Source organism: Gymnodraco acuticeps, unplaced genomic scaffold (genome assembly GCF_902827175.1).
Source record: "Gymnodraco acuticeps unplaced genomic scaffold, fGymAcu1.1, whole genome shotgun sequence".
Lineage (NCBI taxonomy): Eukaryota > Metazoa > Chordata > Actinopteri > Perciformes > Bathydraconidae > Gymnodraco > Gymnodraco acuticeps.
This window is the reverse complement of record NW_022990591.1, coordinates 140,001-160,660: the sequence shown is the minus strand read 5'-3', so window position 1 is coordinate 160,660 and position 20,660 is coordinate 140,001. Positions and strand designations below refer to the sequence as shown.

The window sequence follows — 20,660 nt, the reverse complement described above, 5'->3', positions numbered from 1 at the left end:
CATTATTATTTTCTTTTCTATCAAATATGTTGTAACAGTAGTAATACACATTGCCCATGGGAAATGGTAGTACGGACACGGCACACACCATGCCACTTTCTCTGTACCCACAGCGTAATTAGCCGCGAACAAAAGCATAAATGTTCCCCCCAGTTACCTTCTCTGTCTTGAAACGTACAACAAAGGACGGAGTTTAGCTGCAACCCCCACGGCAGCTCCCACATTTTAGGAGTGAAAAGTGACATTTGTACTTTGTAGAAATGCTTTGTCTGAACACAATTAGGGCATTAGCATTACTCGTGTAATGGACAAGACGGCGCGAGGCACCTCCACTGTCTCTGGGCAGGTTAGTGCGAGCTGAAAACGTTGATGGATAAAGTCACTATAACCCTGGCTTTGGCCCAAAACAATCCCCCATAATAATCCCCAAATCACCTCCATTTCACAGCTCCAACTTCTACAACAGGGGCTAAGAAGCTAACTACTGACCAGAGAGGCTAATTACTGAACACAACCTCTCTGAAGTTTACCTACAGACGTTACCGTTTAAACCATTACAAATGCGTTAACGTTAAATTGGACCTATCATGCTATATTTGAAACATATATTGTAGGGCCATACCTATATAAAATATGTCTGAAGTTTTTTTTTTCAAAATACCAAACAGATCATGCATTTTAGCCATGCTTCATTTCGCTCTATTTGCTCTTTTCCAGCCCTGTTTTTGCAAGGGCTGAATTTGCTTTTGTGGCAGACTACAGCGCCACTGACAGGCCTGGCATATGTACTACAGCGTCGCCAGCACTTTCGAGCGGTCTCTCATTCCCTTGATAGCTGGAGCATAGACTGTATATATAAATGGACGTAGGGTCCGTGACGTCACCCATAGGATTCTGCAGAGTTGCCGAGAAGCCCTTAGTAGGCGGAGTCGGCCACTAACGGCTCCACAGTGACGTCAGAGTCTAACTCCCGCCTTCGGGACCTGCTGCCAACGAGCGTGATGTTCCAGACCTAGCTCAGGCTAAGAAGCTAAGCTAACATGCTCTCAGTATTAAGCTAACAACCTATGCTAACAACACAGTCTAGAATCTAGATGCTAACAACCCAGCTTGCGGTCACTGCTCCTCGTTACCCTGTAACTTTACAAAACTTGTCCTTTGTTCTTGAACCTACACTATACAATTGTTTTTTAAGTGCTTCACCACTTTTCAAATATAAATGTCATTTGTAACTAAACTTTGTAAACTAGCAGAGATATGGCCAGTGTTGCGTGAATTTAATTTAATTAATGAAATATGACTGTAGAAAAAGAAAGGTGCTTTTATATTGATTAAACCATTTTTATTTCTTTCAGCATTAAGAAAAAAGAAGATGGCAACCTCCTCCACGCCAAACTGCACAACCTGTAAGTTGATGGTCCTGGCTTACTTTACATGACTTCAGATGGTTAACATTACACACAAACATACTATACATATATGTATATATATATATATACATGTGTGCACAATTGTAGATAAACAGCACACAGTATATAAATATATAAACTGTGTGCTGTTAATCTGTTTGAGGTTTTGCTCTCGTTACTTTTAACCATACAGGTGTGATTTCATAGTTATTTTGTATGTTATTGTCAAAGGAACAAAATGAGCAACCCTTTATACTTAATTTGATATTCCTCATTATCTGAAGCATTTGTTACTCTCATTTATTTTCCTCCCATAGTGACTGTATGGATAATCGGAGACAGCTATGTCCGGCGTGGAGCCCAGAGAGCTACAGAGACCATCGGCAACAACCTTGGCCTCGACCTGAGGGTGTGCTGGTTCGGTTGGGGTGGACTGCGCTGGAGAGGTGTCCTCCCTTTCTTTTCCTACTCCCTGCGAGGAAGAGCAGCCCCGGATGTCCTCCTCATCCACTGTGGCGGCAATGACTTGGGGGATGTGCCCAGTGTTCAGTTGCTGAACCAGATGAAGGAGGACCTGCACCAGCTTCACCATCGGCACCCTGGCATGAAGATCATGCTCTCCCAGATCAACCAGAGGGTGGAGGGCTGGTGCAAATCCTGTCAAAATTGACAAGGCCCGGAAGTTTGTTAACAGTGTTATGGCTACTTTTGTTCATAGCCTAAATGGTGTCATTGTTGACCACTCCAACATTAGACATGACAGTCCTGGGCTTTTTTTTGCGAGATAGAGTTCATTTCACCCATAGGGGAAATGATATTTTTTTAAAGTCACTAGCCAATTGCCTGAAAGACCACCTCCAAAGACTGTGAACTGCTAAAATGTCAGTATCACTGTTTTTGAATTTGGCCTTTAGAGTATGTATTCTAAGGCCCTTGCTAAGCCCAGACTGTCATGGCTAATGTTGAGTTAGATATTACATCTGTAGCCATAACACTGTTAACATGGCTGCTCTTCCTCTTCCCCACATCCCACCCCCCCCCCCCCCCTCTTCCCCCAATGGACTCTGTAGCTCTCCAGGCCCATGCTGGGCATGGCTGTCTGTCAAACCTTTTATTTTGTATTTGTTATGATGTTTTTTGTTATTTTATTTGTTAAAATAATTCTGCATTTATATACATATTGAAAATAAATTACATTCATATTTTCACTTCTTTTGTCTACGGCTTACTGGAAATGTTAGCTATCACATCCAAATGGGACTATCAAATGAAAGGATAAGCTAACCATACAATACAGAAAACATTACACATTAAGGCTCAAATCTTTTCCCAAGCCGTAGCAGTCTGAAAAGAGTCCCAAGTTTAAAAACACAAAATCTTGACAATGAATACTACGCTGTCATTTATCAGTGACAATGCAAACAACAAGAAGGTCTCCCCTAATCCCATGTATTTTGGCATCAAATATGTCATAAGCATAGAATGTAATTATGAAGTGCAATACCCACAATCCCTACAGGGTCGTAACGTCACAGAAGGTAATACCTTTTAGAGAGTTTCGAAATAAATTGTTCAGTATGCAGATAAATATTTGTTTTACAATAGAAACATTTTTCTCCATAAATGTTCCCACATGTTGTGAGCATCAACTTTAAATCTTTTGTCAACAAATAAAAAACATCTTAATTTCCTTTACGACAACATTTTGTTTATAACATTAACAATAAGCATAGGAACATGATAAATGTCAACATTTAAGATTGTGATTTTACTCTTTATTTAAATCAGATCTATTTCACATTGAAAATGTGATAACAAGCCACATTGAAAGTTACATCTTGCATTTTATGAAAAGTAAAGGTTTCGAATAATTTTATGACTTAAGTACACTAGAAAACAAAATTAAAGATGTGCAACAACTGTATCAGTAATTAAAATGATATAACTTATGTTCAGGGTTGGGAGGGCTACTTGCCAAAAACACAACCAGTAACTTAATGTGAGTATCAAGATATAAAAGTAATGTAACCTGATAACTTTATTTTTCTTTTGGATTACCTCAATATCAAATGCAATGCAAATAAACACAGGAGAGAAGAAATATTAATATGATTTTTTTTACTTAAATGTATAATATAATACCATAAAGCAGATTCAGGCAGTAGGTGTATAGATTCACAATTAAAGTATTAGCCTACAGAACAGTACCACTTCCAAAGAGATACAATTTGATCATTTTACAACAAACAGCTCTTTTTAGGTTTTGAATAAGATTGTAATCCTGAGTTTCCCTATTATTAAAAAAAGTAAAACTAATCCGATTACATCTTTTCCTATGTAACTAAGGATTACACTTTCCTTTTTTTCTATACGATCTTGATTCGTGTTAGATCTAAACCACTGATAAGCTTTATTTTGTTTTTGATCCAATGCTGCTGTGAAGCTATCCATGTTGGATAGAATGGGTCATTTCAATACAAAAATAACCTTAACACTAGAACCGCCAACGGGTAAGTTTTACCCGCAGCTGTTCTTTGACTGTTTGTAACTTTTTTTCAATAACATATTAAAGTCTCCCAGTCCGTGACTTCTCCTGAAAGTGTGTTATGTAGCACCCTCTGTTTTTAACAATTGTCAATAGGAAGTCAGATTGAAAAAATCGGCAAAAAAAATGCCATTTATACCTATATCCGCCAGCGGGTAATATTTACCTCATAGAAAATGCAGCGTAAACATGACGTGTTGCTATAGCAACGCCTTTTGTCTACTGCGGTTCCTTATAGATTGATAGAGAGATAGAGAGATAGACAGACAGACAGACAGTTATAGATAGTGTAACATCTTGGAGAATACAAGATCTTGGATGACTGAGCTCACGTTGAGGACGTAATGCATGTGTGCAGGTTACGTGCCAGTTGAATAAAGATGGACACTCGGAATGAGAGAAGTAGTCCGCGTCGTCTGTTTGTGTAGACAATTATATGAACATAGAACAGAACATTACGGATAGATCGATAGATAGTTATAGAGAGATAGAGAGAGAGATAGAGAGATTTGTACCTAAACAAAACACAAGTCTAACACCAAGTGTTTAAATCAGCATTCTTAGCGATATTTTATACTTCATGCTATCTGCACAAACTATATCATATGAAAAGTAATAAGGGCATTTCTACCGTGTGTTGTGTGTAAAAAAGCGTTAGCATTAGTTAGTAGGGGTGTAACGGTTCACAGAAGTCACGGTTCGGTTCGTACCTCGGTTTGGAGGTCACGGTTCGGTACGGTTCGGTACAACAAGAAAAAGCAAAAAAAAAGTCCCAAATGAATAATTCCAGGTTTGTTGTTATTTATGTTTGAACAGTAGTGCAAGTTTCAGTTTTTTTTTTAAAAAGAACTATTTTTTGAATAATGAACTGTATTAAACAGTTAAAAACCAACCTTACACACTCAGATGGCCATATTATCTATAATGGCTGATGTCAAACAAAAAGGTTTCATCAAGCTGTAAAGCTAAAAAGAATGTCTTGAAAATATGACATCATAAATAATAAGAAAGTGTTTCAAGAGCGCAAAGTCGTTGAAAAACATATGCCAAAAGCTTCCGTTATTTATTTTGGGCTCCGGGCTCCGGTGATTGGCAAATCTGGGTGATGCCTTCTGATATGATTTAGCATGTTTGGCGTGTGTTACCATTAGCATACCGCACCACTGTAGAACAACGGCGACACACCGTCCTCGTCCGATCCACCACTCGCTCACTCCATCGTTATTTAGTCCACAGGGAACCCGAAATGTTCCCACACAGCTGATTTAAAAGAAGCAGGTGGGTTCTAGCTCCTGTGTTATCTAAAATCGCCATACTAACTTTTCTTCTTCTTGTCTTTTGTTCGTTTTGTTGTTGTGTTTCTTCTTGTTCTTCATTTGTTGTTTAAGGGCGGCTGGCAAACAGCTTTTAGGCGCAATACCGCCCCCTGGATTATATATAGTGTAGTGGATACTGCCCTGAATGACACTTTTTTCCCAATCGTAAAAAAAAAGCGTATTCGTCGTGTGACTGTGTGTGCCGAACCGTGACGTCCAAACCGTAACGGTACGGGACGAATACGGATACCGTTACACCCCTATTAGTTAGCATTTTTTCGCTCAATGCTAATTCAAAGGCTTGGTATTACTTGTGTTTTTTTTAGCTAACAATTGTTCTTATTGTCAGTTAGCGGAGTTTCTTACCTTTAAAAGGGTATGAAACATTAATAGTTTCATAAATGTTAAGAAGCCCTGAGACATGTGAGAAAAAAAAACTGTGGGAGGGGTTCACTGGGGGGACCTTCGGGCTTAACTGGTTAATGCATTGCATAAAGATCGGATCGGGAAAAATCGGCATCGGCAGATTGTCAAAATCAAATGATCGGAATCGGATCGGGAGCAAAAAAAGGTGATCGGGACATCCCTAGTACTCCGATAGATGGTTAACATCAGGAAGGTTAGCAAGGGTGTCATCCTCAGTCACAATCTCTTCCACCGGCTCAATACCCAACCTGCGTGCCATGTTGATATTTGCCGGTGTTGAGTCAAGGATGGTTGTGTTGTCACGAAGAAGACAGTTACCTGTGCCTTTTTTCACCTGGTGCCTTACAAGGAGACGCTTGTATGCCCCTCGGAACTGCCTGACATTGGGGTTGTTGTTGTAACCTCCACGCGCTCTGATTGCAGAGAAAAACAGCTCCAAATGATCCTGACTTAGCTTGTAGGTCAGAAGGTATCGACAGGGGGCAGCTGGCTGCTCTAGCAGGTCTTCGTAGATGCCAATAACACTTCTCCCACAAGCAATGAAACCACAGATGGGTGTTTTCTTCTGTGTGGCATGTAAAAGAACAAGTTTGTTGTTTCTCCACTGGATGTGCGCCATTTTTTGTTTGTTGCCAAGACGCAAGCCCTCCTTCTCCTGCAGCTTGTGGAGCTCCTCGCTGTACTTCCACATTATCTGCTGGCCATCTTCTCTTACCAGAACCCCAACTGTTGAGAAGACATTTCTAAGAAGCTTGAGCATATGACATGGATCCAGGATCACATAGATCTTTTGTGTGTGATCCTCAGGATGGAGAAAAAATGATCTCATGTCAAAAATGTCCAATTTGGCACCAAGCTCCCTGATCATGGCAACGTTTTGGGAGGGTCCATCGCATGTCAAAGAGATAACCCTTACTCCAATTGCATGAAGCCTAACAAGGCTCTCTCGGATGAGGTTTGCTCTCTCGGTTCCAGTCATGCTGTTTATGAGGAAGTAAGCAATGGGGATCTTCCAAGACTCGTTGATTGCAACAACCATAAGGACCAATGCTTGGGTTGCAATCACATTTTCAATTTCTCCAGAGCCAATGTCAACATACCCCCAAACTCAGTTTGCTTATGGATGTACATTTCATCCATCATTAATGAGCAAACTGTGTCTTTCCCTGCTTCTTTCCTTTCAGCAACATGACTTTTTAAAGCTGTGAATGCAGCAACAGTAAATCCAGGATCTGCCAAAATGCTACTGTACCATTTTCGAATGGTCTGAGGATGAGGCAAAGACAAGTGAAACTTCTCTCTGACATAGTCATAGGCCTTTGGAGAGTAGAAGTGCAATGTGGTGGCAAATTGCTTCATGTTTTCAGAAAACACTGACTTCTTCTTTTTTTGTATTCTCTCAAAGACCTCTCGGGGAACCTCATGAAGACCATCAAGAAGAGAGGCACAGTCAGTTGAAATAAGGAGTTTCTTCTGAAGTACTTTTATTACACCTGCCAAGGAAGAAACTCGTGCCGTCAGTCTCCTTGTCTGCTGGGCCTTCAACCTCAGTTTTTTGCGAGCTGCGCATAGCTTAACCTCAACGTGGGAATGTTTCCTTTTCAGTGTTTTTGGAGACTCAGGAATAATGTAGCAGTGATCACTCAGAGAGCTGCTAGCTAGCTGTGTTGTAATGGTGTAAGAGTGAACAGAGGCGGAGTCTGCCTGTTTTCCAATTTGTTTTGTTCCTCACAAGCATTGACTGTTGGAATGTCATTATGCTCCACATGTGGAACAACAAAGGCTTCTTCAGGTGTGTCTTGTATCATAATGATATTGCTCTGATCAGCAGCAAGACTGTTTTCACCACTACCATGGTCTACATCTGCAACCTCCTCCTCATTGCTATTAACAGTCCAACTAGGAGTGTCACTTACCTCGTCATTGCTACTCAACCTGCTTTTCCTTCTAGGCTGTTGTTCTTTGGTGAAATAGAAAATGGTGGGCACTGCAGTGTTTTTCAGGCATCTCCTTCCCTAATAAAAATAATAAACAAAAACACATAAAATAACTTTTTGAGGTTTGTAGATATTCAACTTTCTTTTGAATAATGTTGTTTTGAATTTAAGAGTGCATTATAAAAGACAATAGAGGGCCAACATGTTAACTATGCAGTTAATCCATTCAACAATTACGTGTTTCCAAGATTCAGATTCAAAGGATTTATGTCATATGTCATAGGCTACAGTGTAGGAATGGCAATGCAAATCTTCTGTCCCGAGCTCCTCCAACGATGCAACATAGTTATATAAGACATCAAACAATAAAATAAATTCAAAATTAAATTAAGAATAATAAATGAGTGCAGGCAGAAATCTATATACACGTAAATATAATAAGACATATGCAAGAACAGAATGTAAAGATAAATATTGTATAGTAAAATGAAATTAAATCCTTCTTTTTTTTACAGTGATAGCTGTTAAGATAAATAAGTTATAAGATGACAACAGATGAATGAATGTTGCTATTAAAATAATGTAAAAAAAGGCAATATAATTCATCTGTTTTTAACATAGAGTATGTGGGGGGACATGGCAATTCTCTATCTATGATAAAGAGTCTTTGCATAAATTGAAGAGAAATGTGATGGTTTGCAAAACAATTCGATTTCTATGTTTCTATACTGGCAAAATCTTAATTTGGCCTTTAATCAAAAGAACATTACTCATCACTGATGTGCAAGCTGTGCCATAACAATTATTTAGCATTGTATGATGGATATGATTTATTTAATTAGTAACAACAATTTACATCCACAAATGGAACCATAAAAGTTTTTGTTTTTTTAAAAGGATCTGTACCAATAAGTCCGTGCTGAAGTGATGACTCTCAAAGTGTTCACTGCACAGACGAGAAGAAACGTTGGGGGTCCATTTATTCCTCCGGATGCTCAGCACCCACTGGTCCAGCCTGTCTGGATCACCTAAAGGAAACCTTTATACAAAAATACATGAAAAGTTATATGTTAGGTGTGTAGGGTTACAGACTGCTTAACAAGAAAAACATAGAACTTAAATTAGTGATGCAATATTGAAATGTAAAAATGTGACAGTCAAAAAGCATAGGGGTTTTAACCCTCCTATTGTCTTCGTTTCCCCCCCCCCCCCCCTTACTTTGGTGTTCACGGTCAAATTGTTCTGTGTGTGTGTTTGTGTGTGGCAGGTGTGATTCACATGGGGGGATGGGCACATAATGGCGTTTACATAAACGTAAATGTCATCTAGGTTGCACATTTCCTGCTGAAATACATGCATGGGCCTACCAAGTTACTGCGTGGCACTTTGGTTTTGATAAAACAGTGTAGTTCCACTATATAAACGTTACATTCATAATCAAACGAGACAATGTGCAAGATAAATAGCTATTTGTTGTTATTCTTAATGCTTGTCATTCACACGTTAAGAAAATAAAAATAAGTACCGATACATAGCAGAACAATTGTGGCGATGTTCAGCTTAATAAGCCTTGCTCAACATCATTTCTTTAGCTAATACTATATAACGGGCTGCAGGCGAACCAAGTCCGCATTTCGCTCTATGGTTTCGCTGCATTCCTTGATCTCCAGTTATAACGCCGGGCTCCGCCGCTGGCCGAAGCTAACGGAGCCGCAGGGGGCTAGCTATGGGATAATTGGGTCCCCTTTTAACATTTGCTCCCGTAGCATTATGGGCGTCATAGCCATATACTATAAAAGTCTTACCCAAGGCTGAATCATAAACTAAAATGTATATATATATATATATACACATGTATAAAGGGTTACGTCCTTAGCTGGCTAATAAGCTACATCACAAGCTAAGCTAACAAGCACACAAACACCTGTTAACGGGGTTAACAAACATGTATAATATTATCATTTTACTCACCGAAAAAAGCTGAGAGTAGACTTCTTGGAAGTTCTGTTAGTACATTCAAGCGCACAGCACGACATTTTAATTGTCTGGTATTTGCAACAATATTCCCACAATCACCACGAACACGGCTAACGGTGTGTCCACACAGCAGCTTTGACCAAATCTTGAAAATCCTGGAGCTGGGCGTGTCTGACAGCTTGGGGATTTCGCGACCAACAACCAATCACATGAATATCACATGAATATCCCGCCCCCGACATACAAAGCAAAAAAACCCGGTTCTTCTACACTATTGTCAAATAGGAAGGGCTATGATGAACATTTTTTTTTTAACATTTTGAACATTTATGAGATTAATGTCTATGGTGCTATTTTATGCTACATTCCATGCTGGCTAATGATACTGTCTATGCTTGCCAGCAACGAAGTAAACTAGCAACGAAGTAAACTGGATATAAAATCCCCAAACAAGCGAAAACCTACCAGTTTCACTCACTGTCTCTGCCACCTCCTCCATCCCTCCATGCCTGGTTCCTCCGGTTTGTATCCCGGTAAGTAAATAGGGACTGGTCATAAAGAACGCTAAAGGGTCAAGTACAGTACTATGACTACTAACGTTGTAGCCTCTATGTTGTAGGCCTAGCAGAGTGGACAAGTTGCTGTTAGCTGACAGTGAGGCATGTAGGTGTCCATCAAAGTGACCACGCCCTAATTTATGCAAAACCTTTAAGACCTAATATAAATAAAAGGGTCGTGTTAGAAAACAATTCACTCACAGATTCATAATCATGAAGGTGGAATCTAAATATATCGATAATAATATTTATTGCATCCATGGGTAGAAACATGTTTTTTTCTGCTGTAAAGTTGGGCATTTTAACATGGGGGTCTATGGAAATTGCTCCTTTCTGCAGCCAGTCCCTAGCGGCCCATGTATGAACTGCAGTGTGTGGCACTTCCGTATTGGCGTCCCGGCTGTTCCCCAGAGTTTGCCGCTTGAGCTGGAGAGTTGCCCATATAGGCGGAGCACCCCTTTTCTGACGTCAGAAAAATTCAAATATTAATCAGGTCCGTTGCAGCCCCGTTTTTAGAGATTTGGGTATGGAGGAAAAGAGAGAGGGTTGTGTTTTCTGACACCTTTTTTCTGAAAAGTGCATTTTGCATGATAGGTCCCCTTTAAATAACAGTTTGAAAGATGTTTAATCCTGTTATGTTAGGTTAACTGACATTTTCATTAACACTGAAATGAAATCTCTTTATAAACATTAAAACAGCATTTAGGTGGTAATTAAACTACATGTAACTACTTTGTGCCATTCCTAAAACTGTTAAATATCCGCTCACCTGTCTTCAGCCGAAACGATCTGCGTACGTAGCTCTGGCGTAGCTTCTCGGTCAGTTCACCGTCACATCGCGTCAAAAAAACATATTCCTCCGCTGCTTTTAATCGTTATCCATCCATGAAGTTCTTCTCTTGATAATAGCGAATTGAAACCTAGTGGTTCACTTGCTATAACGTTAACAAAAATGTCCCTGTAAAATGCCTCCAATCAAATAATAAAATAAAATATAAAAACTTCAACACCGGGACTATTTTTCACTGCGTAGTAATATGTCATCACCACTACCATGTAAAGAGGCCATGGAAAGTTCTAGATTGCAATGAAAACTAATGGTTAATTTGATTTGAATTTAACGGTCATTGAACTGGCTTTAAAGCTCAGTTCAAATAATTACAACTTGTGAAATTCAGTAGAAATTGCATACATTGCAATTAGGAAAACATGTACACAGTCCTTTTTGACTGTGTGTGTTTAATTACTTCTGTTGGTTTTAAGTGTTTTTTCAATCAGATATTTATATATTTTATGTCTGTCAGTACTTAGATGTTGTACTTTTGTAAAAGCATAATTACTCATCTATTGTACTTGAGTAAAAGTAGAAGTACTCAGATCTGGTACTTGAGTAAAAGTCGAAGTACTCAGATCTTGTACTTGAGTAAAAGTAGAAGTACTCAGATCTTGTACTTGAGTAAAAGTAGAAGTACTCAGTTCTTGTACTTGAGTAAAAGTAGAAGTACTCAGATCTTGTACTTGAGTAAAAGTAGAAGTACCAGAGTGTAGGAATACTCTGTTACAGTAAAACTCCTGCATTCAAAATGTTCCTCATGTAAAAGTAGAAAAGTATTATCATCAAAATATAAAAGTTAAAGTAACAAAAGTTAAAGTAGTCATTGTGCAGATTGGTCCATTTTATAATAATATATATAGAATTGGAAAACCACAAAAAGCTAAATAGGGACTCTTTAAACTAATACATTGTAAATCAATAAAAAATCATAAAAATAGGAATCATATTAACAGGGTAACTAGTAATACAACTACTAGATATGCAACAGTTACATCCAATTTCTAAGAAAGATAGAGGGAGATAAGAAGGGAGAGTGAGGTGTGTGTGTGTGTGTGTGTGTGTGTGTGTGTGTGTGTGTGTGTGTGTGTGTGTGTGTGTGTGTGTTCATAACGGCAATGACCAAGTGTGTGACCGCAGCAGAGAAGACACGTCAAGCAATGGAGCTCCTCTCAAACAGTGAGTATTTTTATTTGACCTTTAATGTAAAATGCAACGCGTGTGTCTTGGCTTGTTTAATTTTGCTTGATGTTATTTCATTATCACTGATGTTCACTGTGCAGGAAAATGATAAGTAGTTTAATAATTAACTGTCACTTGTTTTTATTGTAGATGTGCTAATGTTAAATTAAAGGTGTATTTTTCTGAGATTTATAGATAATAAGTAGCAAAAGCACAACATTAGCAGCACCATGTATGTAATTACATTTTAAGTTAATGGTATAATATCCTGAATGGATGTGTAACTGCATATGTTGCTTATTTTACTTTTTCATTTATTTAATTAGTTTTCAATATTCAATAGCATTTTTTTAACGTGAAGGAAAAAATTATAGTTATCAATTTGAACATGAATTAAAATGTCATATACATAATAATCACCTTACCTTGTCTCATCTTATCTTATTTGATCTTGTATACAAGTTTAAATCTTTTCTTAAAAAAATTGTATTCACTTGTTTTGTCTACACATGTAGTATTTTGTACTGAAATCATGATAATCAAGCAAATAATAGAAAATATATATATTAACACTGAGATATTTCGAGGTACATTAAAGCTGGTTTTAAGATAATGATATTATGTCTGATATCATTTAAAAAATAAAATGTTCTTTATTGTTGATTTCCTTTGTCCTTAAATCTCCTTTAACCGAAAGAAAATCTGATTTAATTTGATAACAGGCCTAAATATGATAAAAAAATAATTATAGAAAACAAATTAAAATGAATGTTAACAATAATTATATTTAAGTGGCATAAAAAAAAAAAACTTACGTGATGAAACAAATATATAAATAAACAAAAATAAAATGAATCAATAAAGAACAGCACACATAATAATTCAACAAAAACATAAAAAATAATGTCATTAATTCTGTTATTTAAGGGGGATAAAAAAATGAAAACACACATTGAGAGTTACATTAAATGTGAGTGCTTGTAAATATGTTTCTTTCTCTCACCACACATCCCTTTCCTCCCCTCTAGTGTCATCTGTGATTGAGCGTCATTGGAAATCCATGGCTGTGCGTCACCTCTGCGTCCTGTAACCCGGGGACACTCCCCCCCCCCGCCGCTTTCTCAGATTTCACTGTTTCTCTCCCCCCCCCCCCGCCACTCGGCATCGTCATGGATCTCTTGGAGCTGGAAGGCACGGGCAGCGGCTGTGAGGACAGAAACTGTGGCCGAACATCTGGCTTCTCCGAGGGGTGTTTGAACGAGGAGTGCCATTTGGACGAACCTATTTTTGGGTTCATCGAGTTATGTGGGTCAAACGACAATAATGCACCATGACTTAGACCAGGGGTGTCCAAACTACGGCCCGGGGGCCATTTTGAATCGGCCCTCAGCAAATGAAAAAAGTATAATGGAATATGGCCCACAAATGAAACCTGTGCTTGTCTTATATTGTACTTCTTAAATATATATATATATATATCACAGTAGTATTCATGTGTTAATAAGACCACTTTTCAAATAAATGCAGTCAATTAAAGTTGGAAACATTTTCTAACATGTCTTAATTGAAGAGAAAAAAGCCTGATAACTTATTCACATAACAAGCTTGAAATACACCCGTCCTATTTCTCCTCATTAAAATCAATCTTCTGTTTTAAGGGATGAGCTGCCAACACTCACAAGCATCAATTACTTACAGTTGATTGATTTTGATAATTTATAACTGAATTTATGAGGCGATATACCTCATGTGATGTGGCCCTCGTGAAAAAAGTTTGCACACCCCTGCTTCAGAGGAATACAAACTAAAGAGACTGATCAAAAGAGTGGTGCAGGGGTGTGATATTGTTGCAGTGTCCTCAGAAGGCAGCATCTCTCTGGTTCAATGGGATTTTGGATTATTACAAAAATAATCTCAATTGTTATGATATTTACAGGTTTAGTTCAGCAGGATAATCTCCACACATTAACACTTCTTTATGATTTCTGAAGTAAGAAGCTAACGTTAGCCTATAAAGGAACTACAGCACGGTCACATGACTTCATGATAGAAAAATATCACTCGTCCCCGGCTTGATCTTCAACCTCAGGATCCATGTATCTGTGATCCTCTCCAGAATGGAAGGAGTCATCACATACAGAGCATCAACTAGTTCCTGAACAGTGTCCTTCACATGCTGATATCCAAGAGAGGGAGTTACACAGTCACAAGATGGAGGAACAGAAAGCAGTATTCAAGGTTTACTTCAGATTAGCTCCACGTCAGAAATGAGCATGCTTGATGTCTCTCTCCATAGAGGCTGAATCATCATGTTAATCACATAGCTATCATCTGCCTCAAACAGTCCTGATGCTCTTCTAGGTAATCACACATCCTGTCATGTTCACAGCTACAGTTGATACCTTTGTTAGCATGCTACTCTCATGTTGGAAGAGGACACTCAGGATTTTCACAACACTTCACGTCACAACCGCTAAGCTAAAGGCGGCTAGTTGGGCGTGATGACGTTTAGCTGTTTGATTTAGACACTTATTAGCAACTGCTGTTCTTAAATCCACCAGTGGGGAATTTACTGACGTATTTTATCTCGTAGAACAAACTGTTAAAATCACAGACCTTATTTCAGGCTAACTACCACAAACACATTCAGAAAACCATTGACCTCCAGACCAGGGGGCAGGAAGTGATGCATGATGCAATTCTAATAAAACCATCATTATGATTTTCTCTTCCAGTGTGCGTGACTGTCATTTATATCCCACTGATGCTCTTTGGGCTTCTGGGAAATATTCTGACGATCCTGGTGGTTTGGCTGCGACCTCACATGAGAAGCTCTACCTACCTGTACCTGAGCAGCATGGCCGTCAGTGACCTGCTGATCCTGCTCCTGCTGCCTCTGGATCTGTACAAGGTACACACACACACACACACACACACACACACACACACACACACACACACACACACACACACACACACACACACACACAACACACACACACACACACACACACACACAAACAAGAAGAAGAAGAAGAGACATGAGGAAGAGGGGACACATGTTGATGTAAAAGAGACATGAAGAAGAGGGGACACATGTTGATGTAAAAGAGACATGAAGAAGAGGGGACACATGTTGATGTAGAAGAGACATGAAGAAGAGGGGACACATGTTGATGTAGAAGAGACATGGAGAAGAGGGGACACATGGTGATGTAGAAGAGACATGAAGAAGAGGGGACACATGGTGATGTAGAAGAGACATGGAGAAGAGGGGACACATGTTGATGTAGAAGAGACATGGAGAAGAGGGGACACATGGTGATGTAGAAGAGACATGGAGAAGAGGGGACACATGGTGATGTAGAAGAGACATGAAGAAGAGGGGACACATGTTGATGTAGAAGAGACATGAAGAAGAGGGGACACATGGTGATGTAGAAGAGACATGAAGAAGAGGGGACACATGTTGATGTAGAAGAGACATGGAGAAGAGGGGACACATGTTGATGTAGAAGAGACATGGAGAAGAGGGGACACATGTTGATGTAGAAGAGACATGAAGAAGAGGGGACACATGTTGATGTAGAAGAGACATGAAGAAGAGGGGACACATGTTGATGAAGAAGAGACATGAAGAAGAGGGGACACATGTTGATGTAGAAGAGACATGAAGAAGAGGGGACACATGTTGATGTAGAAGAGACATGGAGAAGAGGGGACACATGTTGATGTAGAAGAGACATGGAGAAGAGGGGACACATGTTGATGTAGAAGAGACATGAAGAAGAGGGGACACATGTTGATGTAGAGGAGACATGAAGAAGAGGGGACACGTGTTGATGTAGAAGAGACATGGAGAAGAGGGGACACATGTTGATGTAGAAGAGACATGGAGAAGAGGGGACACATGTTGATGTAGAGGAGACATGAAGAAGAGGGGACACATGTTGATGTAGAAGAGACATGAAGAAGAGGGGACACATGTTGATGTAGAAGAGACATGAAGAAGAGGGGACACATGTTGATGTAGAAGAGACATGAAGAAGAGGGGACACATGTTGATGTAGAAGAGACATGAAGAAGAGGGGACACATGTTGATGTAGAAGAGACATGAAGAAGAGGGGACACATGTTGATGTAGAAGAGACATGAAGAAGTGGATTTTGCCTAGGTGACCTGTAAGGTCTCAGTAAAACATGTGCGTCCTGCAGTTGGCTCCACCCTGCTTTGCTCTTCTTTTTGATAATATTGTTGAAATCAAGCTGTAAGCGAGCGTACGTGATTGTTGTGTGTCTTCCAGCTCTGGAGGCCCAGCCCCTGGTATTTAGGAGACGTGGCCTGTAAGCTCACCATGTTCCTGTCCGAGTGCTGCACCTTCTGCACCATCCTCCACATCACCTTCCTGTCGCTGGAGAGGTACCTCGCTGTCTGCTGGCCAATCACAGCCAAGACCCTGGTCACACGGCGCAGAACGAGGGCTCTGATTGGCTGCCTGTGGCTCGGGGCGGCCGTCAGCGCAGCGCCAGTGTTGGTCATGGTGGGAGTGGAGGACGTTGGGAGGGAGGAGCTCATCGGATGCGGGGAGAACGGAGGGTGGGAAGGAGAAAAGGGAGGGGCATTAGGTGGAGCGGAAAGAGGGAGTGGGCACTGGGCCTCAATGGATGGAGGGTTGGAGGGAATACACTGGGGAGAGAAGATAGTAGAGAAGGAAGTGGGAATAGAGGAAAGAGATGAGAGGAAACATGGAGGAGGGTTAATGATAGGTGGAGGAGGAAGAGGATACTCAATGCCTGTAGGATTGGAGGGAAACATGTTGGGAGAAAAGAAAGTGGGAAAAGGGGAAAGAGATGAGAGGAAACATGGAGGTGGAGGGAAAATAAAACAAGAAGAAGAGGTGGAAGCTGAGCGTCAAAATAAAATGAAAGAAGACGAGGGCGGAGGAAAAGGAGAGACGGATAAAAGAGAGTGTCGCTTTACGCATTACGCCGTCACCTCCGGCCTGCTGTCGGCCATGATCATCTTCTCCAACCTGTACTTCCTGGTGCCGCTGTGCATTCTGGGATTGGTCTACAGCCTGATTGGACGCACGCTGTGGCTGCGTCCTCAAAGCAGCCGCCGAGACCAGAGTCACCGGCACACGATCAAAATGCTGGGTGAGAAACACACACCGACACACACCTTCAGCACTTTATTACAACACACAGAAGGCGCTGCTCAGATGGATCACATTGGTATCTAACATTTAGGTCCTTTTTCAAGTGGGACATTTTGTTGCAACCCCATTTTCCGTCTTGTCCACATGACAAAAAGGGTATGATTTCAGATGTGTGCAATCTCTTTGTAATGCTCGTCCCCTCACTAAAACAGAACTATCTTGGGAAACTGAATTTGGGTCAAACTTAAGGCTGAGTTCTGGGATGCAGCTGGTACGAGAATGTATTCATCGATATCTTCCATTGTCTCAATTATGAACCCGTCTGATTTAACCTGTCTGAAATCAGAGTTTGTTTCCCTTTCCTTACATTTGACTAAACTGAGGGTGGACTTAACGTGGCAACTGGGAGGCGGGGTTTAAGAATGAGAGGCGTGGCTTTAAGGCCCTGATACACCAGGCCGAAATCGGCCGTTTTCGTTAGTCGGACGACGAAGCGTGCCCTATCGCCCAAACTCAATTTGGTGTGTCCCGCACCGCCGGCCGTGACACGCCTTATTTGGCCTTTCATGGCCGACGTACGGCCGATTCAACATGTTGAATCGGCCGTACGTCGGCCACAGGCAGTCGGACAAGGAAATCACTCTGATTGGCTGTTCAGCTAGCGAATCAGTGCATGAGAAGTGAAACGGTTGCTTGAGAATGTCTTCCACAAGCAACACTCCAATGGCTGATAGCTCCAGTACCGCACGAAACATGTTTTCGATGGACGAGAGTGAAAATGGAACGCACACGCTATTTGTTGTTTGTTTATATCACGTAGTCTGTTCTTCTTCTCTCGGTTATCACGCAGTCCGTCTTCCGGTTGTTGTCTCTTTTGAATGATGAATAAACACTACCGCCGCCTGCTGGTAAGGAGAGTTATTGCCACTCACGCATGCGCAGTTCATACGCACTCGGCTGAAGTCTTTGCGGTGTGTTCCAGTGCGACACATGGCCGAGACGCAGGAGAACACGGCGACGCAACTGTCGGCGTCGGCGAGTTCTCTGGTGACTGCTTGGTGTGTCAGGGCCTTTAGTCTTACAGGCGGGCTTTACAAATCAGAGGCGTGGCTTAGGTCTGAGAGGCGGGGCTTGATATCAAGGGTGGGTTTAAGTTTGGAATAAACGTCTCAACATGTTGAACCAGTTCTCTTTAAACAGTTATTGTGGGGTTGGGTTTTGGTCCTGATGGATGGTTAAAACTGTCAATGATTTCCTCCTCCTCCTCCTCCTCCTCCTCCTCCTCCTCCTCCTCCTCCTCCTCCTGCAGGAGTCATCGTCCTGGCCTTCGTCCTCTGCTGGCTGCCCTTCCATGTGGGTCGGACCATGTTCAGTCTAGCTCTGGGCATCGGTTCGGACAGACAGGAAACACACACAGACACACACTCGGAGATGAACACACACTCTGATTCTGAACCCTTCAACCACTCACACTCAGTTGGAATATCCTGCGACATCTGTAGAAACACACACATTGACACACACACCGACACACACACCGACACACACTTCGGCGCACAATCTGAAGATATGAGCACAGACGTATATTCAAACACATACGATCTGTACAACGATAACACACACAACGACACAGGCTTCAACCGTACACACACACTCTCTGACACACACTCGTATTTTCTCTACCATCTGTCTCAGTATTTTAACCTGGTGTCCTCCGTCCTCTTCTACCTCAGTGCCGCCATCAACCCTCTTCTGTACAACCTCATGTCAGCCAGGTACAGACACGCTGTACAAAGCCTCGTCCACACACACTCTCACACACCTTCACACCGTCCGCGCACACTCACAGCACGACACTCCACCACCACCTCGTAAGGGCAAATACCGAACGCACGGAAATACTGTAGAAGCAAAACACTGCATGCAAAAAAACACGTGACCCTCCTGTCGTGTTTGGGTCAAATCTACTACTTTCATCAATCATAAATATTGTGTTTTACATTTGGGCGACCCTAGATTATGTTCATCCATCCGATAGTACACACACGGCGGGAAAAGGTTATTTTGGAATACATTTCAGTGGCTATTCTTTATATATTTACTGCAGTTAATAACCAGGGGCGGACTGGGACTACATATCAGCCCGGGACTCTCGACCGGCCCACCTCGGTACCGTGAGTAAATACCTAGTAAATTGTCGACGTGGGGGGGGGGGGGTGCTAGTGACTTCGGCCCGTTTCCCCTTTTTGGCTGACCTGCCCCTCTGGAGAGAGCGAGAGTTTGTTTTTCTTTCTGTTGTGGCTGAATCACCATGATAAGCCCACAATTGCTATTGTTATGTGTCTCGCTGCGGGAAACACACCAGCTTCATTTTACTTCTTCTTCTCCTTCTTCTTACATGTAATTGCCCGCATGGTAAACTCCCTCGACGGGGCCGCTCGCTCTCTTCTCTTGATCGCTCTCTCTCAGAGAACACTTCACTGCCCGCTTCATTGTAGGATTTCTGCCATGTCTCTACTTTAATTTGACCATCTCTGTTATTAAGTTATGGAATACTAAATAAGTCATTCGATACCTTACCGTTACTGCGCTCATAAAGAATGATAAGAATAAGAATAATGCGTATTGAACTGGTTTCATTAAAGGTGGGGTAGGTAAGTTTGAGAAACCGGCTCGAGATACACTTTTTGTTATATTCCATGGAATGCTCTTAACATCCCGATAGCAATGAATAAAAAAAATGTCATCAGTGGAAGCCGTGGCGCTGTAAAAAGCACGACCAATCATCTGAGCCGGCTAAAGTAACTGGATGGCCTACCTGCCTGTCAGCCTTCCATCGGGGCACAAACTCATCTCGTGCCCTCATTGGTCATGTGCGCGTTCGTGTGTGTTGGAGGAGGGGCTCTGTGAGGAAGTGGCAGATTTTCTCCGGTTGTGTATTTTCAAATTCTAGCGATCTTGAGCCGGTTTCTCAAACTTACCTACCCCACCTTTAATTAGTGAGTTTATTTAAGGTCATTATAGAAGCCCTATTTTATCAGTATGTCTGGTGGTCAAACTACATTGAATTGTCCCCATGTTTTCTTTAATAGTTTCTAACATTAGATATTTTAATGAGATATGGACCGCAAAACAAAAATTGTCCCTGGTTTTCATTTAAAAAATCAAGTCACCGAATGCAAGTAGTTGCCTTAGCTGTGAATTACTGTTCAAATTAATTAATGTAATAATCGTTTTGGTCTTATATTTTTTTTCGGGGGGGAGGCCCTTTTTCCAGTTTAGAGCAATAGCCCCTCCAAGTGTCTGTGCACGTCCCTGCGA

General features: G+C 41.1%; 1 protein-coding gene across 1 annotated transcript; it reads left to right on the top strand.

The window, feature by feature from the left end:
* The first annotated feature begins 13,350 nt into the window (after window positions 1-13,350).
* LOC117554380 (growth hormone secretagogue receptor type 1-like) lies at window positions 13,351-19,214 on the top strand. Its single transcript, XM_034228798.1, has 6 exons — window positions 13,351-13,486; window positions 14,917-15,092; window positions 16,485-16,750; window positions 17,147-17,337; window positions 18,649-18,726; window positions 19,006-19,214. The coding sequence occupies exons 1-6, from the start codon at window positions 13,351-13,353 to the stop codon at window positions 19,212-19,214; spliced, it is 1,056 nt and encodes a 351-aa protein (XP_034084689.1).
* The last annotated feature ends 1,446 nt before the right edge of the window (window positions 19,215-20,660 follow it).